Raw genomic sequence first — 11,942 nt, forward strand, 5'->3', positions numbered from 1 at the left:
GGGGAGTGAGCGAGCGGCTGTGTGGTACTCAGTTGCCGACTGAGGTTAAACCACAACACACAGTCTTCAAAATGCAGTAAGAAAGGCTTCCCTGTGTCTTAAGTTGTGCAACCCTGTAGCAACATATACTTTAAAAAGACTCAGAACTGCCGGAGTATAAAAAACAGTCTCAATTTATTATCTATTTTGTCAGAGAAGTTTGGAAGTGTACTCTCTCTGAGTTTGATTTTCCCCACTCATTTATGTGGAATATGTCACTAAAATGCAAAAAGGCTCCTATCTACAAAGAAGAATACTTATATTTCTGTATTTAATATGAATTAAATGCTTCCCTTAAAAAAAAATGCACCACAAACAAATGCCTTTATATTCTAATATCTGGTTCTGATGCACGTTGTCTTTTTTTGTCCCCCCCATGATAAGTAATCTTATATTTAATTTCTTAATATTTTTGTATTATCCTTCTTTTATGATAACATTCTTTTCCAGCTTCCTATCTCTTTTTTTTTGTGTTCAGTTCCAGTTAGCATGTTTCCCCACTCTATATTGAAAGTATAAAGTCAGTTCCAAAAATGTATGCCACTCCTTAAGTAGTCAGCTCCTCAGTGGGTGTTCCCGTCTTGCTTCAGAATGCCTACTTTTGCTGACTTGCAGAACTGCATGACTATATCCCTACAATTAAATGTCTACCAAAGCAGTAGGTCCTAATTCTAGGTTTTGATTTTCTGTATGCTTTCATTTGTGGTGCTTGTGGCAATTGTTATTTATTCCAGTTAGAAATGTAGTTTAGTAAAATGAATAGTTTTCAGTATGTTATAAACCAAAGCTGCAGATAGAAACTTAAGTACACTCAGAGTACAGATTCTTGCTTTTACAGAGTGCTGTTATTTAACGTTTTCCATTTTTCCAAAAGAATTGGTCAAAACCTAACATTGGATGATTCACTTTTGGATAATTCCCTTTTGTATCATTCCCTTTTGTATCCCTTTCAATTTTTCAGATTCTTTTAATAGTACTCTTCTAAATAATTATATGACCAGAGAGGATCTAACTGTATATTTATGCTTTCAACGTCCTTTGATAGAGTTCTGGTTTTCATTTCTAGCAGGCACTGCTTGTAAAATCAATGGCAAAGACAGTCCAGCAAACTTATATTGAAAAGTCTATTACCTTTCAAAGTATGCACACAAAAATCCCAATTAAAAAATACACTTTTGCAGTTATTTGGGATAACTTTAAAATGATACTGTTTTCATACGGTGAAATATGTTGCATGATAGTGCTATCCCCCACTAATTTGCAATACAAGGAGCAGAGGAAAAAGTGCAGCAGAAGAAAGGGACTTTCAAACTTCAGCAAGGAGATAATTCTTTTCATGTCTAACATCTTTTCTTTACAGTAATTTTCACAATACTCTAGCTATGGTATTTTATGTTCTTTTGATTCTATAACATACCGTTGTAATAATTTGCTCTCTGTTTTGTTTTTTTGCAAAGCAGCTTCCCCAATTTACAGTATCTGAGTTTAGCTCACTGCAGAAAATTCACAGACAAAGGTTTACTGTACCTGGGCTCTGGAAAAGGCTGTCACAAGCTCATCTATTTGGACCTTTCAGGTTGCATTCAGGTTTGTAGTTCACGTCTTTCTTTCATTCTGTGAAGAAGAGAATCCTTTATATGACTGGCTGCATCCTGCATTCATGGTATACTGAAGTAGAACAAGCACTGCAGCAGACTTCCAGGGTTTTGAATTACATGGCTACAGCTGTTTAAATTTTACTAAGGAATAATAGCACTATAGGTTTGGATCACTTCCAACAAACTGTCAGATCTATAAACAGCTAGTACTTACTGCATAATGAGAGCAAGGCTTGCTTTTTGTAGCCATAAATAGACTAATTCTATGTCATGATTAGTTAGGATTTTAAATCAGGAGCCTTGAAAAATACAGTTTTTACTAAGGTATCAAAAAAAATAAAAGCCACTCTGCACTGGAAAAATATGAATTTACACTTGATTTCCTGAGAAGGAAATGAATTAAAAAGTGAACTTTTGTTACTATTTTATATTGGTTTAATATATAAATTGAAGTAGTATTTATAACCACAATCTGAAAATAGTTAATGTTTTGGATTATTTTGGTCTCTTACTAAACTTCTAAAGAAAACCAAGGCTTTAGAATCTGGTACTATTTTGGAAACTTTCAAATATATGCTGTATCTTGAAATGTACTTCAAAAGCAATATGAAATGCCAAACTGTAAGGCAATAAAAGTCTGCCAATGTTTTAATAAAGACTCCCACATATATTTCTTTATACACTGAGAAGATTCTCCAAATTACAAAATACATGTGAAATGATAAAGAGATAGAATCTGAGGAACATAATGGTTTAACTTTCCATTTAACAAAACCTTTTCAGAACCAAGGATGAAGGCAGATAGGACAACAGTCTTGTTCTGACTGCTCTTCACTCTGAGCATCTGTTTCTTGTTCCTGAGAATCGTGCTGAGACTGTTGTGCGGTGACAGTGTGAAATTTGAAATGAGGGCTGAGGTTAGAGGAAAGTTAAGAACAACCCACCTCTGAGTTACTTTTTCGAAATGCCAGTAATGGGTTATTTTTTCCAAAAGCAACATTCCTGCTTGTTCAGAAGTGTAATCATGAGCTGTAAGGATCTGCCTCTAGAAAGCATGTTCTAATAGTAGTCAGAGAAAAGTGATCATCAAACTGGGAAAACCACAATCCTCCCCTTTCCAGAGGAAATTGGGTTTGCTCGCCAGTGTATTTGAGAGCTCTGGAAGGGATTCCACAGCTTCCTCCATTTTGGGTTTCCCCAAGATTCTGGAACAGTGCTTAATGATTATGACTGCGTACTTAAGTAAACAGTTAAAACCAAAAAGAGCATTAAATTGCATCACATTTGCAGAAAGCATTTTAATAAGATAGAATTCTTTTTCTTCCCCTCATTGAATGAACTAAACCAAAGGGAACTTCTGTAAGGCTAATTTTTCAAGATTAGTTAGAAAAACGTAGTGAAGCTATAGTATAAACATTTAAATTATGCCAAAAAGTGTTCTATAGAACAGAATATATATTCTACAGAATATATATTTTTCCTGTTTTTTCATGTTTCCTGTTTTTTCCTTCATTTTAGCACTACAGTTCTTTTTATATGAGTTCTTATATGACCATTACTACTGTGGGATTTGAATGTCTATTTAGAAAGCCCATCTGTAAAATGGATGATTATGTTAATGATTTTGCAAGTGGCAACTTGAGGACCAGGGCATTTAAATAGCTTGCTAAAATATAGTTAGGCAAAAAACTGGGAATTGAGCACACATTTTCTAGTCTTTTGTCATAAAACAAGACAGTCTTTCCTTTCACTATTATATTAATACATGGTAATAATACTGGATGAATTGTAGGTATGGGTCTTTTGCATAAATAAATTAAGGTTGTATCTTTATGACATGAGTGGTAAGTATTTTCATTAATGAGTTTCAAGATATTTTCATAAAAACATAGAGATTCTCTTGTGTCCTGCTCAAAAGGTGTCCTGTTACACCATTGATATTCTCAGTGAATTACCTAGAAAGCATAAGATTTCTTTGTCCTGCTTCTGAAGCTGAACAGTATAGGTGGAAAATTTTCTGCTATTAGACACAAAATGGAAAAGACAGAAGGGCATAAAGCAATTGCATGTCATTTACCGACATGTTAGATTGAGATTATACAACTAGAACAGTTTGGTGAGAGATGTTTTCAGTTAAATTAGAAACATGGAGATTTTCAAAGAAATTGACTTTTTATTCTTGGTGCCAATGCCTATGGGTGATTTTCAGACTGGAACTATTCTGGCCCAAAATGTGTTAGAGTGGTCTATCAATTGCTGTAGTTTACAACAGCTGGATAAGAGATCACAAACCACTGGGAAAAATAAATTTGACCCTTTCATTTCTTGACATTCTGCAGTGTTTGTGGGGATGTCAGAGAAGCTATGGGCAAACGTGTAGGCTTCACCAGTTTTCACCATCTGAGTTCTTCGTGCTCTGGCTTCATTGGGAGAATTCTCATTTTGGCAGCTACTGTCAAATTCTGGCTTCTTCAGACATATCAAGCAGCAAAAAAGGGCCATCACTTGGGAAGAAAATCTGAGCCATGTTCTTTATTTATTGAAGAAGAGGACTCATTGTTTACATTTCCTGAGTACAAACTCGTGTAACTGAAGAATGCTTTATTATAAGTTACACATGCACTATTCTCTGTTTTTAGAAATATGCTAATTCAGTAGTATGTTAATATAAGCTTTTTTTGACAGTGGAAAATTAAAAGAAAAATAACATGTGGGGCAAGCCATCAATGTAACGTGCCAAACATCTCAAAGGATGTCACAATTCATTTTATCATTCTTTACAAACACAGAATAAAAAAAAAGATAGCCCCTTGTGCACCACAAGAGTACTTCCTCAATCCTGAACACTGATTTTCAAGTTTCTGCACTCACAATGCATTGACAATACTAGGATCATAGAATAGTGTTTCTTCAAAATCCCTTCTGCGCTGTAGACAGCGTTCTGCCTTGCAGGGTGGATTCGACAAATACCATCGGTTCAGGGGGAGAAAGAAGGAATTTTAAAGCAGTACTGTATGTGTAGCAAATAAGCCAAAACCTGAATAAAAATTCTGTGTATTCCTATTGTTTGGAATTAAGAAACTTTAAAAAGATGACATGAAATTAATTTTCACATTCTTACAAGCATTTCATCATTTCACTACATTTATTTTCTAAATCTATGGGGACAAATCTTTAGCTGTGGTTTGCTCCATGTTTGTTTTGATGTACTTTCATTTCAGATCACAGTATACTAGCATACAGTTAAGAAAAAAACCAAATCATATTAGACTGAAAACTCCTCACAGACAAGGAATTATATTTTATATACAATCATTGCATTGACTTCTGATCCTGTACATGCAAGAAGAATAATACATTTATAAAATTATCTTACTGAGTCATGCAGGAAAAGTCTGTTTTTCAGAATTAAATAGGATCTAAGACTCGTAATAACCTTCAAAGCATCCTCCCTCACAATTGGTTTGAAGAAGGAGGTTTAAGTGGGATTTTACTGATCCAGGGCAAAGAATGCAGTATTAAATTCCATCTGTATCCTAACATTGATTCTCAGGTCAAGCTGTTCGCTCTTGAGGCAATCTATTAAACACTGAAATTCCAAGTGAGTTGAGAAAGCAATTGGTTTACTAAAATGTGCACAAAATTTCATATTTCTACACCTTATCTTCAAGAGTGCCTGAAGTTTCATAGATAATACATAAGTGCTTTAGAAAAGAAATTCAAGATTAAGATTTTATTGTTCTAGGAATAAAGAAAAATAAGACAAATATATATGATATTGCAGCAGCATCTAAATGTTGACTAATTTAGTTGAATCTTATCCAAATGTTTCACACTGAAACTTTGTCAGCCTGATGCCTGATATCCATTATCCAGCTTTAAGTTAAAAACCAGTTCAAGTGAAAAAATTTTGAAACAATCTGTGCAGGAGTATTATTAGCTGCTTCAATATAATTGTTTTTGGCTTGCACGGAGGAAAACACTAAATTGCTGCTATTTGTGGTATCAAATGGCTATGTTAAGCAAACAGTGGTTTTTCCAGACAAAGAGATTAAAAGTCCTTTAGGCTACAGTTAACATTATGCAATCATTACTGAATTCCAGAAACAGATATGCTACTTCTGTCCCTCAACTTTGTTGAGTTTGATCTGATTACCTGCTACCTACTATCTATCCCTTTGAGAATGGGAATTTCACTTAATTTTAGGCGTCTAACCTAAGGTAGTACCTAGAAAATTACCTTAATTTTTCTATATAACAATTAGAGAGGGAGAGAGGTCTCCAGAGGTGATTCAGAAATTTTCAGGTCTGACCTGTCTTGGGATCTTTCTTGCTCTTTGTTTGCTATACAGAGATCCCAGGTTTCATAACTGTCTAACATAGACACCTCGGTTATATTCCTAATTTCAGTGGAGTAAACAAAGGCTTTAGGATTTGCAGTCTATTTTTTAAATCATCGTCAATATTATTGGCACTTTCTTGACTTCTTAGCATTTTTCCTACCTATTTCCCTGATTTTAAAGTCTTCTCAACTGTGATTCCTCTTCTACAATTATCAGAACAACCTGTAAGTCTCACAAATATTTGTCTTACTGCTCAGTTAAATGGCTAACATTTGCAAAGTCAGGAGCTTAAAACTAGGCTCCTGAATCTGCATTTAGGTTTTTTCAGTGATATTTTTGAAATCTTGGCCAAAGCAACAAGTAATGCAATGTAACTCGGATCCATCATTTAATTGTATTTGCATCTGAATTTTAGGTACCTAGACATGAGGGATCTTGTATTCCTACTCTCTGTATCTAACTGTGATCACCAACCTAGGTAGGTACTCTTAACTGTTAACAATGTGTTCATGATAAAAAAAAAAATCCCAAGGACAATTGGCAGCAGGCCCCATTAAGCCCCATACCTTCCTTTGATTAGCAGTCATAGGAGTAAGTTGTAGTTGGTTACAGTTGATACATGCGTTTGAACTGTCGTACAAAATCTCTTCAGTTTGAACAATAAGCATAGCTGAATATGGCAAGTTCTGCACTATCTCAGCTTTTGAGTGACTGTTCCTTGGGAGCAGAGTTATTCCTTCTCATTATAGCAAATCTGTTCAGCAGTTACAAAGGAAATCCTACTGTCATAACAGCTAAAGCATACTCAAACTGCTTAACAAACTCTGACTGATTTTTTAGAAGAGTGAAAACCTCAGTCTTCTTTTGAAAAGGCATCATGTTCAGATTATAATGGACAGTGTTATTACCATGTATTACAACAAACTGTGTGATGTAACATACCCTCTCTTCTCTTGGGAATGGTTTGCTCTTTGTAGTATATGGACCAAGAACAAGACTCAATTACCAGAAATTCACCTCTCCAACTGAAAATTCTAGGGGTGATTTGTTTCACTTTAACATATTAAACTACTTGGTGCGTGTTGTAGAAATGTGCTGTCTTCTGTTGTGCTGCTTGAGAGCCAACAATGAGGAGGCCTGTGGCAGGGTCAGGTAAACTCTTACTTGAATGAATTGGTCACGCCATGTTAAAGCAATTAGTGCTTCTTGACCAGCAGAGAATGGAGATTTCCCAGTACCTCCCTCAGGCAGCTGCTTGCGTGATGTTCACAATTTAAGCTAATCCCTTTCATACAGACCAGAGGTTTTGGGCTGAGGAAACTGGAGATAGGATTACATTGTCCTACATTACATATACCAATAGTGAGTACAAACTGTGGAATCTGGACAACTGAATTTCATATTCTGTCCTGAGAACTAGCACCCATCTTTCCATGCCGACATTTTACCTTCTGGTGATCACGACCAGTTGAAAAGAGGGTTGCCTTTGCCATAGTAGCCCTACACTAGTACTGGTTGTTTTGCAATCATTTGGAGTGGGCAAATCCAACCTATCCATGCTGATGGGTGAGGTCTGCAGTACTATCTGCAGATCCTCACTGATGTGTTACCCACATCAACCACATTCCCAAAGTCATGGTGTCCTTTTGTCCAGCAGACGTGTCTCAGTTGGAGGGGATGTGAGAGCCTGGAGTGCGCCAACAGGCTCTACATGCTCTGACCAGCTTGTGGTTACAAGATGGTTATCTTTCTGTATAATCCTTTTCTGCAGCCTTCCCTCCCACCCGCCAAGATTTTGCCTTTTTTCCTTCCTCAGCTCTTTCTTACAATATAGCTGTTTTCAGAGGAGCCTGATCCAGGGTTACACAGCTGCACCGTATCAGACCTGACCTTGAACACAGGCAGCTGGCAGAGGGTAGTTGATGGGATTTATATTGCCACGCATTATCTGTAAAATACTTCCTATAGTTATTTTGATGGTAGGGTTTTCACTCTGTCATTTTGCAGGCTGTTACAGACCCACTGTAGGAAAAACATTCATGCTACACTTTCCCTGAGCTTAGAACACATCGGACTATTTGCATCCACAGTGCTAACAGTGCCAGTGTGTGTGTCATGAGCTCCACCATATTCTGTCTGTCTGGACATGAGACCTGCTTAAGAACACATTTGACAGACATGTAGCCAGTTCCCCTCTAGTGCTGCACCCCCCTACACAAAGGAAAAAGTGCAGAGTGCCACAATCCCTTATGAAGGAGAGATAAGACATTTAACATAAAAATATTTAAAACAATTTATAAAGAATCTGTTTAAAAGGCCACTCCAGCCTGAAAATAAAGAGCAAGCCAACCTGGCCATAAGTAAAAGATGGGGCATTATGCCAGAAAAAAAAAAGACAGTCTGCCTTGATAATAACTTAAAGTCAGATACTCGGTTCATGAAAAAAAATTTCACACGCAAAAAGAACTCAAATGTTAAGTTTGCAAAAAGAAGGAGAGCCAGAAACCCAACGTGTTAAACTCCTTGCTCAACGCTGGAGTGGAAGGAAAGCAGGCTTGACCCTTGTTTCCACTGATAAGTAGTTGTGGGGAGCAGTCAAATGTGCTACAAAGGTTGGAGGCTGCAAGTGCAAGAACTGGAAGCATCTTCTGGTGCACTGCTACCATACTGACATGTGATGGGTGATTATCCGCTGCTTAGCTTCTGGCTTGCTTTTCTGTGACTATCTCCCGTCTGCTAATGGTATCCACTGTCAGACAACGTGTATACCCTAGGCAAAGCCTGTGTTTTACGCTGCCGCTCCCCTTAAGCAATGTAACTAAGCAAATCAGGCTTCTGCAGCAGCTGGAGAGGTGGAGTACAGCAAGAATCCCTCCCAGTATGCTTTATCTTTGAAGTTTCCTCCTTTGGATTCTTGTCTCCACCGGCCTTATTTGGTACCCAGGAGAACGTGCCAGACTGCTTTTTTTGTGGATATTTTGCAAATGAATTCCTGGTGCAGAGCACGGCTGTAGCTTGAGTTGCACAAGATTATGATATTATACAACTTCAAAACCCTGAGAAATAGTGAGATCTCTACATGCAAATATCAGGGGGCCTATTTCACGGGGAGGAATGGTTCACATCCATGTTGTCTGTAGAACATGGGGCTAAAAGGAAACTGTCCTGTACTTTACACAGGATTTATATGTCCAAGGAACGACTTTGTATGCCCAAGAGTGAACTGACATCTATTGAATTTGGGCAGTTGAAGAACTGAGTCCCTAGAGTCACTCCCTAAAGTCACTCCCTGGAGTGATAAAGGGAGTAAACTGAATTGACAGATCCATCTGTCCATTCATACTTTCACTGAGTATTGCTCTGTTAGAGTATGCAGAGTTGGTGATATGGTCCTACATGAAGGATTCTGTAAACAAGCTTCATGTTATTGTGATTGCGTAGGATCTTTCTTTGCGTCCCATCTGAATTTAACACATATTTCACTATGGATCTGGAAAAAACAATGAGGATATTTTACCACATTCAAACCTTGCTTCAAACTAGATGTGAGCATCTGCCATGTGTGAATACCTCATAAGGCTGGGAAAACAAAGGTAGAAGGATGTGACAATGACATTCATTGCTACGCCCATAAATGGTGTTGACTGTAGAAATTGTTGTGCCTTACTCTTGCTTGCTTAGTAGACACATTTTTGGAACAGATCCTGGATTTGGATTACGTTGTTAAAATTTCAGAATAATCTGTATACCTCACGGGTCTGTTTTTCTTTTAATGGGATTAATGCATTTCTTGTTTTAGTGAGCACCTAGGTACCTATGATTTTAAAGTATTGAAAATATCTCAAGCCTTTCCTGTATTGTTTTTGTTAGGCTTGCTAAGACTAAATGTTTTATTTCTTACTTAGATTTCAGTTGATGGCTTCAGAAATATTGCCAATGGCTGCAGTAGGATTCAAGATTTGCTAATCAACAAAATGCCAACTCTTACAGACAGATGTATTCAAGTAAGAAATTGAAAATAAATCTGTACTTTGAGAAATTTTCTGATGTTGGAACTGGGTTATCCTCTCAACTGACTTTAAAGAAAGTTATGCAGGTACAATTTAAGAGGAAAATTTCTCCCAAAAAACATTTTTTAAAACTATTGTCTAATTATGTTTCTAAATCTTGCTCGCTTGCAGTCACTTTCAGAAAATTTCAGTTGTCTTGTCTTCTTTTGCTACATCAGTATGGCTGAATTACGGTCTTCCAGTTTATAAATGAGAGTTTGTCAGTTTTTTCAGTGTTAAAGCAAATATAATATATGGGAACAGCATTCTGCTACTGATTTCACCCATCAAAAAAGAATTTTCAGGCTTCTGCAAAAGTGATTGTTAACTAGATCACTGTCTCGGGTGTCTGCCATACTTCATGTCTCCAGTTACTTACTACTTTTCCTTGTGTTCCCAAACATAATAAATATATGGAGAATTTCAGTAGTTTATATACCGCTCACTGTCTAGAAGTTACTGTTAAAATGAATTATAACTATTTGCTTGAAATTGTAACATTCGGTATTATATGCAGAATATTTGCTCATCTTTTGTTACGTGACAGCATAGGTATATGAATATTGTATTTCACCTTTTTCCCTTCAAAGGCTCTGGTTGAAAAATGCCAACAGATAATGTCTGTTGTCTTTCTTGACTCTCCACATCTTTCTGATACAACTTTTAAAGCCCTTGCTGAATGTAAACTTGTCAAGGTCAGCATTGAAGGTTAGTATAATAATTCACAAAATTATTAGGATGATGTATTTTTAAAATTCATCCAGATAATTTGAAATAAATCTTTCAGCTGATTTCAATGGGTATTTGGATCAGGCCCTTAATGTATGTCAGATGTGTAACTTACATCTTTATATATTTCAACAGGGAATAACCAAATTACTGATTTAAGTTTCAAGTTGATGAGTAAATGCTGCCCATACATCAGGCATATTCATATGGCTGATTGCCAGAAGATTACAGATGCTGGTCTTAAGATGATTTCACCATTGAAGCATATTCTTGTACTGAATGTAGCAGACTGCATAAGGTACCAGATCACATCCAGATTTCTGTAAACCATTGCAAAGGAATTTTAGTAAAGTTAATTAATTATACTTGTAATAAGTCCTGTTAACACATCTTTCAGTTTTAAAAATAAATTCTTAGAATGTTAATATTGGTATCTTAATATTTAAAAAAATATTTTATACAAATAGGTTTTTGTTCCTGTATCATGTTTTCAAAAATCCATTCATTTTTACTCCAGTTCAAGCAAAAAAATTAACTGTAGATGTAATATTATTTAATAGCCATGGCATATTTTAGTGCTGGAATGTGACTACAAAGAAGATGAAAATGATAACCAAAGACAATTCCAGTGCCACAACTCTATTAAAATGTGGATATTGTTTAATTTTGTGAATATTAAAATAATACTTTATAACTACCCAGTACTAAGATATAAACAAAACTGCCAATTTTTTACAATTACCAAGACAACATTGTAATTTATGTTGTAGAGGAAGGATATATTTTATGTGAAGACTGTTTTCCACTTCAGGTGTGTCATGTATCGGTAGAAACAAAGACAAATGAAAGCACTTCCAAAGCTGCAGCCTTGTTCCCTGTTTTGTGGCACGGTGATGGAGTCAAGGGTGGGAGGGAACAGGGAAGGCAAAACCTCCATACATTTAAAATCAACAGATTTTGGTGGAGTTCAAGATCCTTAGGGCATTGAGGAGGGCGCACAGCAAGCTCACTACTGTGGACTTCAGGAGAGCAGACTTTGGCCTCTTCAGGGATCTGCTTGGTAGAGTGCCATGGGACAAAGCCCTGGAGGGAAGAGGGGCCCAAGAAAGCTGGGTAATATTCAAGGATCACCTCCTTCAAGCTCAGGAGCGATGCATCCCAACAAAGAGGAAGTCAGGCAAAAA

The 11,942-nt window shown here is 36.6% G+C and overlaps 2 protein-coding genes across 2 annotated transcripts in view; one reads left to right on the top strand and one right to left on the bottom strand.

The window, feature by feature from the left end:
* LRRC17 (leucine rich repeat containing 17) overlaps nucleotides 1-1,695 on the bottom strand; it is a 19,509-nt gene extending 17,814 nt beyond the window's left edge. Inside the window, exon 1 of the mRNA XM_009289065.1 lies at nucleotides 1,567-1,695. The gene's annotated coding sequence lies outside the window, so the exon portion shown is untranslated. The remainder of the gene's footprint in view (nucleotides 1-1,566) is intronic.
* The window catches only part of FBXL13 (F-box and leucine rich repeat protein 13), a 103,441-nt gene that overhangs the window by 56,899 nt on the left and 34,600 nt on the right, over nucleotides 1-11,942 (top strand). Inside the window, exons 13-16 of the mRNA XM_019474578.1 lie at nucleotides 1,497-1,626; nucleotides 9,886-9,984; nucleotides 10,620-10,737; nucleotides 10,894-11,056. Coding sequence (XP_019330123.1) covers nucleotides 1,497-1,626; nucleotides 9,886-9,984; nucleotides 10,620-10,737; nucleotides 10,894-11,056 — 510 coding nt within the window. The remainder of the gene's footprint in view (nucleotides 1-1,496; nucleotides 1,627-9,885; nucleotides 9,985-10,619; nucleotides 10,738-10,893; nucleotides 11,057-11,942) is intronic.

This window comes from Aptenodytes forsteri, unplaced genomic scaffold (genome assembly GCF_000699145.1).
Source record: "Aptenodytes forsteri isolate BGI_AS27 unplaced genomic scaffold, ASM69914v1 Scaffold137, whole genome shotgun sequence".
Taxonomy (NCBI): domain Eukaryota; kingdom Metazoa; phylum Chordata; class Aves; order Sphenisciformes; family Spheniscidae; genus Aptenodytes; species Aptenodytes forsteri.